The 18,264-nt window shown below is 50.4% G+C and overlaps 5 protein-coding genes across 6 annotated transcripts; 3 read left to right on the top strand and 2 right to left on the bottom strand.

The window, feature by feature from the left end:
• Window positions 1–875, bottom strand: PV10_02683 (uncharacterized protein). Its single transcript, XM_016367026.1, has 2 exons — window positions 672–875; window positions 1–615 (listed from the first exon to the last, which is right to left on the bottom strand). The coding sequence occupies exons 1-2, from the start codon at window positions 811–813 to the stop codon at window positions 167–169; spliced, it is 591 nt and encodes a 196-aa protein (XP_016226544.1). The 5' UTR covers window positions 814–875; the 3' UTR covers window positions 1–166.
• Window positions 876–1,150: 275 nt separating this feature from the next.
• PV10_02682 (uncharacterized protein) lies at window positions 1,151–6,661 on the top strand. Its single transcript, XM_016367025.1, has 2 exons — window positions 1,151–1,439; window positions 1,490–6,661. Exons 1-2 carry the CDS (start codon window positions 1,249–1,251, stop codon window positions 6,525–6,527), a joined length of 5,229 nt encoding a protein of 1,742 aa, XP_016226543.1. The 5' UTR covers window positions 1,151–1,248; the 3' UTR covers window positions 6,528–6,661.
• Window positions 6,662–6,841: 180 nt separating this feature from the next.
• PV10_02681 (uncharacterized protein) lies at window positions 6,842–8,137 on the top strand. The gene is made up of 2 exons (XM_016367024.1): window positions 6,842–7,469; window positions 7,609–8,137. The coding sequence occupies exons 1-2, from the start codon at window positions 7,314–7,316 to the stop codon at window positions 8,107–8,109; spliced, it is 657 nt and encodes a 218-aa protein (XP_016226542.1). The 5' UTR covers window positions 6,842–7,313; the 3' UTR covers window positions 8,110–8,137.
• Window positions 8,138–12,037: 3,900 nt separating this feature from the next.
• PV10_02680 lies at window positions 12,038–14,070 on the top strand. Of its 2 annotated transcripts, XM_016367023.1 has the most exons (2): window positions 12,038–12,162; window positions 12,230–14,070. In XM_016367023.1, exon 2 carries the CDS (start codon window positions 12,334–12,336, stop codon window positions 13,918–13,920), a length of 1,587 nt encoding a protein of 528 aa, XP_016226541.1. In that variant the 5' UTR covers window positions 12,038–12,162; window positions 12,230–12,333; the 3' UTR covers window positions 13,921–14,070. The 2 variants fall into 2 exon arrangements, with proteins under 2 accessions (XP_016226541.1, XP_016226540.1); XM_016367022.1 differs by having other exon boundaries at window positions 12,038–14,070.
• Window positions 14,020–17,027, bottom strand: PV10_02679 (uncharacterized protein). The gene has a single exon (XM_016367021.1). The coding sequence runs from the start codon at window positions 16,462–16,464 to the stop codon at window positions 14,758–14,760; it is 1,707 nt and encodes a 568-aa protein (XP_016226539.1). The 5' UTR covers window positions 16,465–17,027; the 3' UTR covers window positions 14,020–14,757.
• Window positions 17,028–18,264: the final 1,237 nt, after the last annotated feature.

Here is an 18,264-nt window from a genome sequence, read left to right as displayed (position 1 = left end):
CAACATTTTATTGGCCTAAAGGAGAAATGACGCCTTTCTCAAGGATAGGTGCCGGGGTATGCTGCTTACCATAAAGGCAGCTTTGTCGATGAAGCCATGCACTCGACACCGCTCGAAGCCACCTCTTAGTCTCAAGTACCTAAGTCACTATAACCACGGCAGAGAATCATGTAGACTTGCCATCATCTGCAGGGGATACAGACTGAGGCGGATGGCCATTCATTTCGCCCACGTCTAACGCCACCAGAAATCTGCTGACCATGTTGTAAGCGGCACATGTGATTGTGATCTCCACAATTTCCTGGTTGTTAAAACCAGCTTTGGCGAGAGCGCCAAAGATATCCTGGGGTACATCGACCGATGTTGTCATTGCATCGCTGTAACGTAGAACAGCCCACTGTTTATCGTTCAAAGGCCCTTGGCTCTTCGGATTCGGTGTAGACACGACCTGCATCATGTCTGAAGTGAAGCCTTCAGCCTCGGCGAGGAGCGGGGCATGATGCTTCCATTCAAACCAAGCACGGTTATGGAGTGCAGGCCGACATATACAGATCTCTCTTATGTCAGTGGAGAGAACACCTCTAGTTCTCACAGCCCCAAGCATCGAGTTCCATCCTAGTGGGAGGAAATGTATCGTCAGTGGCCAATATTTTCCCCTATGTGTGACTCACCGTCGGCGAATTCAGGTGAATGGAACAAGGCTTTGTCCAAGGGAAGTAAGGTCCCGCCACGACGTGCCTGGATTCTCTCGTAGATGGCCTGGTCTTTGGCGCTCAAGCCGATCGGAGGCTCCTGGATATATGGCAACTTCATGACTGATTCTATAAATGCAGGAAGAGGTTGGTGGTTTATCAATAAAGAGGTTTGAATAAAATTATTGACTCTTTCTCGTTGGAGAGAGGGAGGACTTCCTCTCTATATCTATACCCAGCGGCCGAGGTTGTGCTCTTGTACAATGTATTCGTACAATACAAGGCTTGTAAATGCTCCACCGTAATTTATTCCCACGGCAGTGCACAGGTGCCACTACCGAAGCACCAGCGCAGTTTACGGAGAAATGTTTCGCCCTTTACCGACCCTTTCACTGACTCCAAAAAAAAAGTTGTCGAAAAAGTTCCCCGCAAGGCCGACGGACCTTTGACGACAATTACTTCAAAACACCACAAGGACAAGAAGCACCACGGGTGACTGCTCATTGCGCCCCTGATCCCATCTGTCAATCTGGCTGGCTAATGGGCTGGATTTACAATGGCGGGATACACAAAACCAGTCGCTTCTGCCACGGGCGGCTTGTCCTTTTCCCGACTACAATCTCACGAGATTCGTCGCATCTCGGTCAAGCAAATTCATCAGAGTCCAGCACTAGACTCTCTCTTCGAGCCTGTACCCGGCGGTCTTCATGACCCGGCTCTGGGAGCCATTGCCGCTCTAGATGCCAAGTATGTGTGCCTTCGGCGAGATCGCCATTTCTGCGACTAACTTCAGACAGCTGTACTACATGTCGGTTGAATTCAATCCACTGCACCGGACACTGCGGTCACATCGAGCTACCTGTTCCCTGTTACCACCATCAGTATATTGACTCTGCATTGCGCCTTCTCCGAGCCAAATGCGCCTACTGCCATCGCTTCAAAGCGGCTCCAAACTTCATCAACCAGACCATCTGCTCCCTCCGTCTCCTTCAGTATGGACTCGTCGAAGAGTATCAGGTCATCAAGACTATGCAGCTTGGAGGACGACGCTCAAAACAATCAAAGACCGATATTGTGCAGGATGTGGCCGAGGTTGAAGAAGAGGAAGAAGACATTGACGACCTGATCGACCGAAGAACGAGAGCCACGAACAAAGCCATCAGACGAGCAGAAAAGAAGCGTCTCATTGACCCTCAGGCCCTCATACGTAACCCAGTCGCCATAACTGCTCGAAAGGCTGTCATAGCCGACGTTTTGAAAGAAGTTCCACTTCTCAATAAATGCGCCAACTGTGGAGGTGCTAGTATCACCTACAGAAGGGATCGGGCGGTCAAAATCTTCAGGCGGCCACTTGCAAAGATGCAGAAGGAGACCATGCGTGTGATGGGTATGCAGGCGCCCAATCCGCTTATTTTCCTACAATCCGAGAAACAACAAAAATCCACGGCCAAGAAGCCTCTGTCAAATGGCATCCACGACGAGGATGTCGACATGGTGGACGCAGACGAGCAACAGACTGAGACACATGGAGCGGAGGAGGAGATTGCCACATTAAACGCCCTCGAGACAATGGCTAACTCTAAAAATGCCGAAGTGGAAGATACAGATGACGTGCAAGCGTACATGACGCCTAGCGAAGTTCTTGCGGCTCTAACGCTCCTATTCGACCGCGAGCAAGAGCTCCTTAACCTGATGTACACCTCTCACCCTGGTGGCAAGTATGCTCCAGTTTCACCAGACATGTTCTTTTGCACTGCGGTGCTAGTGCCCCCGAATCGCTTCAGGCCGCTGGCACGTCAAGGCCCAAATGCGATGCTTGAGGCTCAAGCCAATACGGTGCTCAACAAAATCATAGTCGCTGCCAATGATATGCGGCAGATACTGCGAGACATGAAGAGAGCAAAGACGGATCCCTCAGTACGACCACGAAGCTTGAACGAGAGCATCCAGGCCTCGATCGTATTGCAAGAAGCCCTCAACGGATTGATCGATTCGCCGCCACCTACGTCGGGCAAACCTGCAGACCAGGGAATTAAACAAGTACTGGAAAAGAAGGAAGGTCTCTTCAGAATGCATATGATGGGCAAGCGAGTCAACTTTGCAGCACGCAGTGTCATTTCGCCAGACCCAAATATCGAGACCAACGAAATCGGAGTGCCACTGGTATTTGCTAAGAAATTGACGTATCCAGAGCCCGTCACCAGCCACAATTTCGAAGAGCTGAGTAGGGCTGTGATCAATGGGATGGACAAATACCCGGGTGCAGCGGCGATCGAGAATGAAAATGGGATGGTTCTGAGTCTGAAGCGTAAAACCCTGGACCAGCGCAAAGCACTAGCCAAACAGCTATTGACATCCACAATCTCAGGTTCAAAGGGCGACAATGGGAAAAAGGTCTACCGTCACCTTCAGACCGGAGATGTCGTTATCATGAATCGACAGCCCACGCTACACAAGCCGTCCATGATGGGACATCGAGCACGCGTCTTGACCAACCAGAAGACCATACGCATGCACTATGCCAACTGCAATACGTACAACGCTGACTTTGATGGCGATGAGATGAACATGCATTTCCCTCAGAATGAACTCGCACGTACCGAGGCCCTTCAAATTGCCGACACTGATCACCAATACCTTTCTGCAACGGCAGGTAAGCCACTGAGAGGTTTGATTCAGGATCATATCTCCATGGGTGTCCAATTCACCGGCAGGGATACGTTCTTCGACCGCGATCAATACCAGCAACTATTATATAGTTGCCTTCGTCCAGAAGATCACAACACTGTCTTTGAGAAGATCCACATGGTGGAGCCTGCAGTTCTGAAACCGAAGATGCTATGGACAGGTAAACAAGTCATTACTACGGTGCTGAAAAACATTACACCGGACGGATATCAGGGGCTCAACCTTACGAGCAGATCCTCCACGTCTTCCGAACAATGGGGTGAATCGACCTCGAAAGACGAAAGCAAATGGGCTGTCACGAGCACCGGCACCGTATTCCGCGACACGGAGCAAAGTGTCATTTTCAGAGACGGAGAGCTTTTGTGCGGTATTCTTGACAAAAGCCAGCTTGGACCTAGCGCCGGTGGTCTCATCCATTCAATCTACGAGATCTATGGACACATCATTGCTGGCAAGCTGTTGAGTATCCTGGGACGATTACTGACCAGATATCTCAATGAGCGTGCGTGGTCTTGTGGTATGGATGATCTGTATTTGACGCCAGAAGGAGACCAAAATCGGCGGAAAGAGCTCGATAAAGCTTCCAAGATGGGTCTCGAGGTGTCTGCAGAATATGTCACCTTGAAATGGGATCTAGCCCACCAAGAGAACCCCGAATTACTGGCGCGACTGGAGAATGTGCTCAGAAACGATGATCAACTGAACGGACTGGATCAGTTGTACAAATCCAAAGTCAAGTCCATCACCGACGCTGTTTCCAAATTTTGTCTTCCTGGAGGACTTCGAAAAGCCTTTCCTCGGAATCAAATGCAGGCCATGACGCTGTCAGGTGCAAAAGGATCCAGTGTCAATGCCAACTTGATTTCCTGCAATTTGGGTCAACAGGTTCTTGAAGGGAGACGTGTGCCGACGATGGTCAGCGGCAAGACTCTGCCCTCGTTTCGTGCATTCGAAACCCACCCTGTGGCTGGTGGGTACGTTTCTGGCCGTTTCTTGACGGGCATCAAACCCCAAGAATACTTCTTCCACGCCATGTCTGGGCGGGAAGGTTTGATCGACACGGCTGTGAAGACGTCCAAATCAGGCTATCTCCAACGCTGCATTGTCAAGGGTTTGGAAGGGCTCCGGACCGAATATGACACTTCGGTGCGCGAGAGTTCCAACGGCAATCTCATTCAATTCTTGTACGGCGAGGATGGTCTGGAAGTGACCAAGCAGAAACATCTGAAAGAGTTCTCGTTCCTAGCCGAAAATCATCAATCCGTCGCCACTTCGATGAACGCAGAAGAGGTTCTGAGCCGGATTAAGAATGATGGCTTGGGCGATGAACAGAAGGCTATCTTGAAGGCAGTCAAGCGTGGTAAGGCTGTAGACCCGTTGACTGCAGCATTCACACCTACCAGCCATTTTGGAAGTACATCAGAGTCTTTCGGGGCGTCCTTGATCAACTACATGAAAGAGAACCCCGATAAGCTGATCCGGGAGAAGAAAACAAATCCCGGAGGCATTGTCAGCAAGAAGACTTTCCAATCCGTCATGGATCTCAAGTACATGAGATCGGTCGTTGATGCAGGTGAAGCAGTGGGAGTGGTTGCTGCTCAGTCTGTCGGAGAACCATCTACACAAATGACACTCAACACGTTCCATTTGGCCGGCCATTCGGCCAAAAACGTTACTCTGGGTATTCCTCGCCTTCGCGAGATTGTTATGACTGCCAGTGCCAACATCATGACACCAACCATGTCACTGAAGCCCATCGAAGAGCTCGACACTGCTGATGGAGAACGGTTCGCCAAGAGTATCAGTCGATTGTCTCTGGCGCAAGTGATCGACCAACTCAGTGTCCGAGAACGAGCCGCGGACGGCAAGAATGCCAATGAAAAGCTGTACGACATCTTCATTCAATTATACGATCCGGAGGAGTACGAGGAGGAGTATGCCATTAAGCGTGGCGATGTCAAACGATGCTTGGAACGGAGATTGTTGCCCATGCTCGACAAGAAGATCAAGGACGAAATCAAAAAGAAACTGAAAGAATCATCACTCTCGGAAGTGACTGCGGCGGTACCCGAAGTCGGGGCCTCGGTAGGAGTGATCGAGGAAGCTCGAGCTCAACCGCTTCGACCCACAGAACGTGAAGGTGGAGAGGACGACATTGATGAAGACGCTGATCCGGACGACGCCAAAGACACGGCGGCTCGACGGCGCCGCGAAGACACCTTTGACGAACCGGATGACGACGAGAATGAAGTTGCAAACGAGTCTGGCGACGATTCCACGGGCAGCGACGACGACGACGATGGAGAAGGCGCGTCCGGATCCAAAGTCAAGAAATCGAAACGCACTTTGAAACAACCACAAACATTACGAGAGCAAGACCCTGACGATTCAGGAGAAGCTTCGAATGACCCAGATTCCGAAGCCGAGGCTGAGGAAACGCGTCTCAAGCAAGAGAACCCACACCTCAAACGATTCGTCTTCAGCAAGTACAAGGGCAGCGCATGTCGAATCATTCTCAGCTATGACTCAAGCACTCCAAAACTCCTTCTCCTTCCGATTCTGGAGAAGTGCGTGCATTCGTCACTGATCCAGAACATCCCTGGATTAGGAGTATGCACTCAATTCATGGAAGAAGTGCATGGACCCGACGGCAAACCGGTCAAGGCGATCAACAAGGAGACAGGACAAGAAGAGCAAGTCAAAGAAGCAGTGGTGACGACCGAAGGCGTCAACCTTCTAGCCATGCGCGATTATCAACACATCATCAACCCTCACAGCATGTACACGAATTCAGTACACGACATGCTCAAATTGTACGGAGTGGAAGCGGCTCGCATGACCATCATCAAGGAAATCGACGGCGTCTTCAAAGGTCACGGTATTTCAGTCGATCCAAGACATTTGAACCTGATTGCAGATGCAATGACACAGTCTGGTTCGTACATGGCTTTCAGCCGTCATGGTCTGGTCCGTGAAGGTGGTAGTGTGTTGGCTAAGATGAGTTTCGAAACCGTCATGGGTTTCCTTCGAGATGCGGTCTTGTATGGAGAGAGCGATCCGCTGCTCGGTCCCAGTGCTAGGATCGTGGCTGGTCGGAGAGGTAATGTGGGCACAGGAGCTTTTGATGTGGTCATGCCAGTGCATTGATTTGGTCGCAGTCGATATTGGGACGGTGTTACACGAGCAGGTATATAGATTTCTTGTTCTCACGAGATGACCTGGTCGAGAAGGCGAATAAGCGGGAGCAGTAAATGTTGAAATGATACTGAATTGAACACTCGTGACGATGCCAATTCCAATAGTGCATGAGGTACGTATTCAGTTTGGATCCCGCATCGCGTCAGCAGAGTTGATAGGTCGAGATGTTCAGCACCGCCACGCTGGGCATTCGAGCTGGCCTGGAAGTCCTTATAATCTGATAAAGTCGCCGAGAAGCTTAGATGGAAGATTGTAGGCATACTACAAGGCCGAGGGGCTACTTATGACAGCTTTTAGGTCTCTTTAGGATTGTTGGTATGGTCGAGGGTTCTGGTCAGCCTTCCTCCAACTAAAAGCTTATTACCATCCCATCTTTGTTCGACACGCAACCCATCCCCTTCCAAACATCACTTTGACCTCATAACTCATTCACTCATCACCCATTAATCTCCATCAATTCCATTGTCATCATCATCATCGTCGTCATCAAATCCATGGCCTCAAGGCCCCGGACTCTGACAGGACCTACCTAGGACTAAGACTTCCAACCAACCCAACCCCTGACGGGGCGCGGTGCGGGCGGTGCGAGCGCATAAGAAGGAAGAGTCAATCAGCCAGCCAGCGAGGAAAGAAAACTAGCGACTTTTCCCTCTCCCTCAAATCACCATTTCAGCTAAACATCAATCGACGATCGCAATTTCCAGCGATTATTATAACATATATATATATCCAAAAATGGCAGCGACGCGCTCATCAACATTCTGGTCACGACTACCCTCAAGTCGAGCATTTTATATTTGTATCAATGCGTTACAGATGATGGCAGGCATCACGACTCTATCGTTATGTGGCTCTGATATCTCAGATTTCAAGGATGATACGCCGCGAAAGGTAAGAATTAATCAACGATCGTCAAGGACTAAGTCGTCGAACGGACGGACATCTACATCTCATGTCTTCCTACCACCACCACCTCCTCCCCCTCTCTTTGTCTCATCAAGTCACTAATTCACTCCACCTCTCCTCCCAGGCCTTCACCATGACCGTCTCTACACTCAGCATCATAACATCACTATCACTGATGACAGAAATCTTCCATTCCGTCGCCACGCGACTCTGGTTAGTCCTGGTGTTTTTATGGCAATGGGTCCTCGTTTTCTTATGGGGTACTGCGGCCATTGTCATGAGTACTGCTTATCTCCGTGGTTCGACACGTACCAGGATGAGGGTTGCAACGGTATTTGTGTATTTTAATTTGGTTGTTTGGGCTTTGTGTAGCCTTGTTGGGACGATTGGTTGTTGTGCGGTGAGGAGGAGGGATGATAATGTTCAGATGAGAAGGACGAAGGATAAGAAGGATAGATGGTGGAGGAGGAGGGGGAAGAAGAGCAAAAGTCAGAATCAGAATCAGGATCAAACTGATGCTGATGCTGATGCTGATGCTGCAAAGGATGATGATAGTGTTGAGACTGGAGATGCTCAGACTTTCGAAATGAGACCTCTGCCTGGAAGAGGGAGTGCTAGTACCTGACTATCATATCAACTGTATCATAATTGAGATATCCTAATTATCATTCAAATTTCATCATCCAGAGGTGTATTGAATCCATGTTCAACCCATCCATCATATATCATGTCATGGTCAACCCTCGGCCAGGGATATGCCTTTCTCAAGCACACTTTCCCCCAACGGACTCGTCTCTATCTTCAGCAGAAGAAGTTGGCCACTTTCCTCCACCAAGGCCATGCAGCCCGTGTTGCTCGTTCCTCATCTATGATCTGCTGGATATCAAACTCACGTTTACCACTGACAATATCAATGTCTTCGAGACGATGGAACTTCCACTTCTTCCAGAATTTGAAAAACAGGTAGAAGACAATCACAACTGGGGCAGCGAGGTAGCATTCGAAAAAGTTCTTGGTTCTTTCGGAACCACTCATTTCGCTGTAACCAACGGGGGCAAATCCGGTCCAAAATTGTGCGACTAGAGCCATCGAATTAGTCCGTGGTTGATATCGCCTGTCACAACTCTGACTTACTGAGAATGAGAATGTTGAGCGAGGCCGATCCAAGACCCAAGCACGCCAGCTTGAGATTTGAAAGGCAATTCATCCAAGGTATGGCCCTTGAGTTTCCAAGCCGCCCGGAATCGAATGTGGCAGAGACAGATAGAGCCCCAAGTGAAGATGGATGCAAGACCAGAGACGGCAAACATCCAGTTCCATGCCTCTTGTCTCTTTGATGCGTTCAGGTTGACTATGTAGCAAAGGCAACCAAGTAAAGACGCAAGGATGATGGACACGAGCGGTCGTCCCGCATTGTCGATGTAACCGAGGATCTTAGGCGCCTGGCCCTGATCCGCAAGGGCTGCGAGGGTACGCGAAGAACCATACACGGATGCATTGCCCACACTCAAGACTGCAATCAAAATCACCGCGTTGAAGACGGATGGGAGGCCGTCAACACCAGCGTTCTTGATGGCCAAAACGAAAGGCGACGTCCAGTAATCATAGCCTCCACCACTGTTGAGGAGGTGTTCGTCGTCATATCGCACGAGACATCCCACAAGAGTCAACGAGATAATGTAGAACTGGACGCACGCAGATTAGCAAGCCATAGCAACAAGATAGCCTCAGTCTCGACATGGTCAACGTACCAACAGAACACGCCAGAAGACTTGTTTGATAGCGGTAGGGAGAGACTTCCGTGGGTTCTTGGCTTCTGCAGCTGCAAGACCGACCAGTTCGGTACCGCCAAATGAAAACGCCGCCACCACAAACACCGAGCATACTCCCTTGAAGCCGTTTGCAAACGATCCAGGATTGTCCCAGGTCTTGGCACCATAGTAGTGGCCATTAGGTCCGCCACCGACGTCGATGATGAGAGCAAAGATGATGAACCCAAGAGTCGCAATCACTTTCACAATCGAAAAGACAAACTCAGCCTCGCCGTACCCTCGTACGCCGAAGAAGTTGATGGTGATGGTCGAGATAAGGAAAATCGTCACCCAGACACTTGGGTTGACGTCGCGAGCGTGATGCCAGTAGTTGACAGTGATGCTTGCCGCCATCATTTCAATTGGGAAAGTCACTAGCCATTGCATGGCGTAACTGCCAGAAGGTCAGAATGATCGTCCTTCTGCTCGTGCGAGTGGATATGTCGCGAGCTGCTACACCAATCTGCACTTTAGGGAATATACTGACTTCCAACCCATTGCTGCACCCCATGCAGGATCAATGAACCGACTGCCGTATGCTGCGAATGATCCAGCCACGGGAAACATGACAGCAAGCTCTCCAAGGGCATGGACTGTACAAAAGATCATGATACCGAGAATAGAGTATGCAATCACAAGTGCAGCTGGTCCACCAGTAGCGAGAGCAGAGCCAGAACCAACGAACAAACCAGTACCTCAATGGAGGTCAGTGATGGTCATACACATAGTAAAGAATGCTGGAACACACCGATGGAACCTCCAATGGCAATCATCTGCATATGTCGCTCTTTCAACTTATGGGCTAGAGCGGGCTGTGCTGGTGGTTGATGCGGAAGAGGCTTTCCACTTTCATCCAACAGGACTTCAGAAACGCGAGCTTCATGATTTTGTCGGAAGCTATGCACAACTCGTTGGAACCTGGTCTGTCTGCTTGCCGTAAGTTGACCATAGTCGGAGTCAAGAACGCCCCCGGTGGGAGGGTTCTCGTTCTTTTTCTCAAGATCCACATCCATGATGGACCTATTGCAAACAACTGCTCAACGAGTCGATCTGTTTAACAAAATATTGGTGATTCCGCCGTCAATACTCCTGAAGGAGTCCAGAGATGGGGGGGAAAATGAAAATAGGACTGCAGGCTCGGTAATGTTCTTCATATACCATGTCCTGTCAGTATCAAGCATATCCGGTGGAAAAAGCTTTTTGGAATCTCGAAAGCATGTGACACATCCAATATCACTTGCTGAAGCCGAGATAAGACTTCACTCTGGACTGCTTTCCTGCACGATGATGTCGTATGGTAGGGCTATAGCCGCATATAGAAGCGCATGAAAGAGGTTCAGAACACGAGGCTTATTGATGAACAAGCTTCACGAGGCAGCATTGATGGCCTTTGGCCGTGGCCTGGCAGGTGATTAGTGAGCCTATTTGCGCCATTTGTAGAAGAGAAGCACCAAGACAGTCGTATGATGCCTTGCTCCAGAGAGCATCGACCAGGTAAAGTGTTGCAATGATCCCTGAACATAAAGGAATGACACAGCCGTCGTATGCTGCGTGTGATTATCGAAGGTTCCGTGTATGGTAAGGCTGGATCTCCTCTTACCAGGTCGTGTTCTCGACGGCTCTCCAGACCACAGCATACCATCTTCAAAGCAATAGGCGATCAACTCTGAGCCCGCACGCTGTGTTGCTAAGAACCCAGAGACGACCACATGGTCAGTGACACCCGAAAGCGTGATTTGCTTGGTCCCTGAAAAGAAGTTCAGACCAAGATTCTTTGCAACGATGCGACCAAGGCCAAGTTAGGCCCGCGAAAAGCTTGTCGCATGCCCTGACATGGTGGACACGATTCTAACCATACGGGTCGGCTCGAACTGTCTCATGACGATTGTAAGGCGCTTGTGATGAGAAAGCAGCTTCGATTTGGCTCGCCTGATTCACAGCCTCGTGGGGGAAGCACATCGCCGGCTTTTCCGGGAGTCGCAATGCTTACGTGATGCATGGGAGGTCGATTTAGGGGGATCCCGTGGGGTTGAAACTGCTGGGTCAACAAGAAAGGTGTGATCAAAGGTACAGAGTAGTTGTGAACCAGATGAAACGAGTAGATGAGCATGCGCCAAAACATGCCCTCTACAAGGCAGTCAAACCCTGACAAGCAACCTGATGCTGTGAATAATCAGTCCGCAAAGCTTACCTACCGAGTGGAATGGCAGATAAGGTGTACTCTAACGAGCTTAGCCTGCTTTGAGTTGAGTGACAACATTCTTGTCATCATCTTATTGTGCTTGGTAACGAGATCGGGCACTGCCTGAAGGACGGTAAAGATGAATTACCTGGTGTACACATGGGTAGAGTGAGATGTGGTTACACATATCCGAGTGCAATATGCAAAGCAACGACGCGCGGATTGATATGGTGCATATTGGGTCTTCATTCACAGCACAGTTCCTCTGCTGAGAACTTCAGGGACGGGTTCAGCTGATGGTGAAGAAAGAAACTGGTATATTTTGACAGGCACAGTATACGGTATACGAGTGTGAGGAGGAGGGTGCATGTAAGTCGTGCTCTCTGTTCCGCTCTATAAAATACAGCGAAACTAGAAGCTGTTGATAGCAATAGTTCTGATCTGACCGAATGCTTCTCCGTATGGCCTAGTCTAGAAACGGACTAGGCTGTTTTCAGTTGCCAGATGCAAGTCCTCAAATTATTCCTTGGCCAGCAAGCAACCATGGTTATCCCAGTATAGTTGAATCATTTCAAGGTCGGCCCTCACCTTTGGTTCAAGTGATTCGCAAAACATCTCTTCAGGAGATTGTCTTCCGAACTCGTGTCCAGGAATATCTGCACGAGGCATCCGTCTCCTGCTTCCTGTGAGTTCCCTCTACTCAAGCATGGCCGACCGATCAAGCAGTTTGCTGAAGAGATCTCACCCCGAAGCCGACGACGATGCCCAGAAACGCGCCCGATCCAATGATGGATCCCCCCGCCCTACAACCCCTGGCCAGGGCAAGGCGCCGCTTCCCAAGCAAGACGTGAGCCAGATGTTGGCTGCGGCCAAGGCACGCGCAGCAGAATTGAAGGCGAAAATGGCTGGCTCAAAGACTTTGACAGCCCCCTCGCAGCAGACCTCTTCCTCGACGCCATCTACGAGCAGCCTGACTAGCGACAAGATTGCGGCCATGAGGGCTCGAGTCGCTGCCGCCACCAGTCGTGCCAATGCCCAAAGGCCATCTTCTGCGGCTACATATACTCCTCCAGTCCATAATGACGACATGTCTAAGGCACGAGGTGGATTGGATATCGGTTTACACCCTTCACTACTGGCCGACACGCAGCCAGACAAAGGGCGAACTCCTCAGACAAAATTTGCTACTGTCATGGGTAATCGCCGGGCAGATTCCCTAGCGACCCAGAAGAAGGCACAACTTGACCTTTCGGGTCCTTCCATGGAAGAAATCAAATCCAACCCATATTTCGACGCCAACATTGGGAGTGCTGTGGCAAAGTCTCGTGCGTCCCGGCCCCTGATTTTCAATGAAAAGGGCAAATACATTCAACAAGCTGCGGCACTTCGAAGGCAGGCGCAACTCGAGGCTATGAAGAAACGCATTGCCGAACGTGCTCGACTTGCTGGTCTAGAGGAAGATTTGGACACAGATAAGGCCTTTATTGTCCCGGCCCCTCCTGAAATCGAATGGTGGGATGAAGGACTCGTAAATGGCAGCTCGTACGCTGCCATTTCCGATAAGGCGAACCTCAAAATTGACACACCCGACTCGATAATCACCGTCTACATCCAACATCCAGTTCTAATTGAACCTCCCCAGGAAAAACTCGCTCCAGCACCCAAACCCATGTTTTTGACCAGCAAAGAGCAAGCCAAATTACGTCGACAACGTCGACAAGCCGACCTCAAGGAGCAACAAGCCAAGGTGCGACTCGGCCTCGAGCCTCCACCGCCGCCTAAAGTCAAAAAGGGAAATCTCATGATGGTGCTCGGTCAAGAAGCCGTGAAAGACCCCACTGCCGTCGAAGCACGTGTCAACCGCGAGATCGCCGAACGGAAGCAGAAACATGAGGACACGAACGAAGGCCGCAAGCTAACCAAGGAAGAACGGGCGGAAAAACTAGCTCGACAACGAGCGGACGATCTCGCCCGCGGCATCCACGTTCGTGCATATAAGATCAACAGCCTCGCCAACGTGAAACATCGCTTCCAGATCTTCAAGAACGCCGAAGACCGCGAATTGACGGGCGTGTGCATCACACACCCTAAATTCAATTTACTCGTGGTCGAGGGCGGAGAATACGATATTCGACACTATGACCATTTGTTGCAGAAGCGGATTCGGTGGACTGAGATGGAAGCCCCCCGCTCCGTCGCGGAAGGCAATCGTGAAGCATTGACGAAATGGCTGGAAGCCGAAGATGAAGATGGCAATCTCAAGGACCTGAGTCTGAATCGATGTGAATGTATTTTCAGCGGCGAGGAGAAGGAACGCACGTTCCGCAAGGTATTGCGCCATCCGCGTGCCTGCGAGACTGATGCGCAGGCTAGAGATGTTCTCGGTCCAAGAATGGAGGGATTTTGGAATGTGGCCAAGGGCTGGAAGACCGATGATTTCTGAATCACAGACCCTATATATTACACCCTCGTTGCCTCAAACACAGTTTCGTGGACTGCTCCAGAGGAAACCACAGACAGGCTAGATTAGTCGATGGGTAGACAGAAAGACAGACACTCAATCTCAGACTGGCACTAAACATTGATTGCACTAAGACTACCTGAGTAGACTTTCATTCCTTGGTTTCGTCCAAACCATACGATTTTTCTTTCACTTGGATACATCTTTTGATCTCGAGTTTCCTTCCTTGCTTGCTTCATATCATCATTGCGTTCTTGTCCCTCCCTTTCTCATCCTTCCCTTCTCTTTCACAAACAGCGTCAGATCTGGCCATAATCATGGCCGTGGCCGTAACTGCATCAAAATAGGTAATATATGTATCAAGCAACATCATCTCCGGATATTTCAATCCGGATTGTCAAGTTAAAAAAACAAAACAGAAGCAAAAGACACGCCAAGGAAAACAACTTTCCACAATGGTAGTGTATCCAACAGTTAAAACTCCGCCAGCGCCGTCGCTGAAAAATGCTCATTCATGGAAATTGGTATCGTACTAGAAGATCGATGGTAAGAGGTCGAATTGGTAGGTGGGTAGGTAGGTTGTCGTGGGATGAGTGGTAGGCTCAGGTGGTAAGTTGATTGGTTCGTTGGAAATGTCGTCAAGATGTGCTCAGTGAGCCCATCTGTTCGATACTGCTGTGTCTGGCATGCATCGTAGGTAAACATTATTTGGTGATTTCTTGCCGTTGGGTTCGATGGGAGGGTGCCATGTCGGGGGACTGTTCAAGATGGGATTGCTGCCGACTGCAGGCTGAATATTCATAACGGCGTGAGCTGATATCATTTCAACAAACCTCCAACATCACCAAAGCTCAGATCGTCCGGACCTTTGGGTTTGATGATGGGCTCCTCATCTTCCTGATGGCTTGGTAGACGACGTTTTTTCGAATCTCGCCGATTGTCTCCCAGTCTCATCGGTGAACGAGCCGGGCTGCTCATCCTAGCACTTTTTGACGAAGCCGACATGTTATCTTCCTCTTCTCGAATGTGGCGGGTGAGTAGACCGCCAATATCGGCCAGAAAGGCTTTAGAACCCGATCGTCCGGAAGTATGAGATTGGGTTTGCAGATTGTTCGACAAACGGCGCGTGGATTCCTGAAAAGATGCTTGTCGTGATCGTAGGCTTGAGGAATCGGTGGGTCGATTGACAAGGCCTCCAACATCAAAGAAGCCCATCTTACTTGGAGTGTCAGGTTCGGTGTGGTCTAAATCGGAACTCGTGGGGTCTTTTTGGAAAGAGGTTTTGACATCCCGCAGTTTGATATTCGTCGAACTGCTGCTGTTCGACTCCATCGAGTGTCGCCGGTCTCGCCGGTCTCGCCGCGATGCTTCGGCAAAATTCCAGTTTGTAGTGATGCTTCCTCGATGTTCGTCGCGCCTAGCAGCTTCGAGATCAATGTCTTGATAATAGTCATTCGGAGGTGCCATCTCTGCTGGCCGCATATTAAAAGTTGAGCCATGACGCAAGGTGGGTGGAAGAGACACGCCAACTCCTCGGGCCAAATCTTCGTCAGATCCCCAGTGATGGTGAGTCATGGATCGAGTGCGTGTGCGAGTGGGCTGGCGTCCGAGAGAACTGGCGTCGTCATTGTTGAAAGAACCCGCTCTGAATTTGGCCTTTTTCACACCTTTGTCTCGGATAAAACTGCCGATGACAATGGCGTTGGACACTCCGGCAGCAGCGAGAATCTCGAGGGATGCGAGTAGTGATCGGTATTGTTGTGATGATCGACGTGATATGGTTGAAGGGATACGGTAAGCAGTGATGGCGATCAGGATAAGAGAGAGTAGGAAGAGACAGACAAGGGATATCTTCTTGGACAAAGGCATTGACGACTGCCAGACCAACGGGATGGGGAAGACAATCAGGACGACATCAGTCACCATGTCACAGACTCCCATGACAATCAATTGTACGAGTCCTTCTCGGCACTGGGGTCCGGGATCTGGTACAACCTGCCAATAATGGTCGAAAGGCTGGCATTCAGACAAAGTGCCGACCACAACACCAATATATGTAATGATTAAAAAGCCATAAATGACACGCAGGCCTTGTTCGTATGATTTGGCCCACGATTTCCCAATCAGGCGTTTGAGAAATTCGAGGACGGTGAATTTAGCCACCCAGATGTATGCAGCGTAGAAGATTCGAGCGGCAAGAACCAACTTGCTTCCGATTTCACGATGTCTGATTTCGAGGGGTGTCAAGGTAGCGATGTCGGTGTTATTGGTGCCCCAAATTAGTACCACATGAATCAAAGCCTGGCGAATGATCAACGGGATGACACTGTAGAACATGATCTTGTCTTCGATGAAGAGCTTTTCCGTTCGAATCCAACGACCAAATAAGCGGATGCCGATGGCGGTCATGGCAAATAGCGTACACCACCATGACACAATCAGAGTTGGATTCACATCCACCTTGGTCTGCAGCGCCGGAGGATCGCCGTGGTACATGCGGGTCTGCAGGTTGTTCAGACTCGCCATTGTTACAAGAGACTCCAAGGCCTTGAGATGTGGGAGTTGTGACAGGCCGGGTCGAGGTTCATGGGAGAATTTGTCAAGGCGGAGGGCTTCGCAACCTGAGCGCAACTGCCATGGGGACGACTTTCCGTGCAGAGAGGACTACTCGAGCGTTCGCGTGTCGATCTTGCCTGGTGGTCGACCAATGCATTCAGCCGTCGAATCTGGCAGCGGTTCGGGGGTGAAGTTGAGGTTGAGGACGAGGGGGGCTTTGACTGTGTCACACGATAGAAGCAAGCGTGCGACGTCGTTGGCGCATCGACTGCGACGTTCAAACCAGCGACGCTGTTGGCAAAGCAGGAGTAGGCAAGGACAATGAAGGTAGTTTAGAATGAAGAAGATGGCTGGAATCACGAAATAAGCGTGCCATGACGGAGTCAAGGCAGAAGGTCAAGTTGGGATGGACAAGTCTTGGAGGAAGCGGACTCTTCGCCTGAGGTGTGGTAGCGGTGGCGGCGTTGATTTGGTGCATGGCAGAGCAAGTGATAAAGGCAAGACGCGAGTGGCCCCTCTCCCTCACATGATAGGGTCGTCCCGGAGTGGCAGAAGCACCAAGCCAGACTGGAGTGGGTGCGTTGGTATGAGTGGGCAGGGGTTCCAAGGGTCCTTGTGGGATCATCGGCGCTGAGATTCTCAGTACTAGCCTCCTGTCCCAATTCACTTACCTGTAAAATGCGCTGGGCATCTCGTACCTGGAGATCAAGAGGGCTTGAGGTAGACACCTGTCCACACGCAAATGGGCGAACGGGTACAACCTGATCCCCCAGCATCTGGTCGTTGTTCCAATGGCCAGCATTTTGTTCAGTCATTGGACTGCGGTGAGAGTTTTGGAGAAGCTTTTCAGGTGTCACAATCCAAGGCGATGGACTAACGAACGGGCGTTGAAGACCGCTGGGAGCGGTTATGGGTAGTCGTGAGGCGGAGGGAGATCCGAAAGGACACAAATTGCCAGGCATGAATGGTGCGATTGCGACAGACGCCAAGCCTTTCTTCCCAGGGTTAGGAAGGTGTCGTCTGGGATGCCATTGTTCTAAGCCCTTAAGAGTTTAGAGGAGCGTCGAGTCGGCGCGGAATGGGTCCACCGCCACGCCATCAGTCTCTCACGGCCCAGGGGTGGTTGAGGGGGCCGAGGAGGGCTCTCGGGCTTCTGTGCACGGGAACAAGGGCACAATGGGTCAGGCGTCTGGGAACTCAGGCCCCACCCCACGCTGCCTGTGGAACATTGCCCACGTCTGGCGCGTTTCTGGGGCCTTGTGGTGAGAGGCAAGCCAAATAAAAGTACGCATACTTGTATGGGTATGCCTGTCTACCTACCTTACCACCTACTCCGTAAGTAGATTGGGCCCGAGGCACTAGGGCCCGCGGGCCCTTCTATCACCCAACAGTCATTCCTTGTCTTACCCGTAAAAGCCTCCCAAACTTTGGGGTCACGCCCGGGCTATTCCGCCAGCCTCTCCTTGGAGGAGCACAAGAGATAAGGAACCAACACAGTTGCCAGGATACTACTTGACATTGCTGCGGCTAAAATAGCGAGCAGACGTTGATAAGTACAGAATTCGTATGTACTACTGTACATAGCCTCCCAGGGATTATCATGAGGTACCTATCTACGGTAGTCATGGACACACCCTTTGTTTCTGCACAAGACCTTGCGCCCCAGAAGACTTGTTAGTATTAATTAAGTAAATGCCAAAGAGTACCTGTATCTTGTCTCGAGATTTGACTGCACTTTGATGATTCACACAGACGATTCAAAAATCATCT

This window comes from Exophiala mesophila (genome assembly GCF_000836275.1).
Source record: "Exophiala mesophila strain CBS 40295 unplaced genomic scaffold supercont1.2, whole genome shotgun sequence".
In the NCBI taxonomy this organism is placed as follows: domain Eukaryota; kingdom Fungi; phylum Ascomycota; class Eurotiomycetes; order Chaetothyriales; family Herpotrichiellaceae; genus Exophiala; species Exophiala mesophila.
Note: the sequence above shows the minus strand (reverse complement) of the source record. Positions and strands in the feature narration are given on the sequence as shown.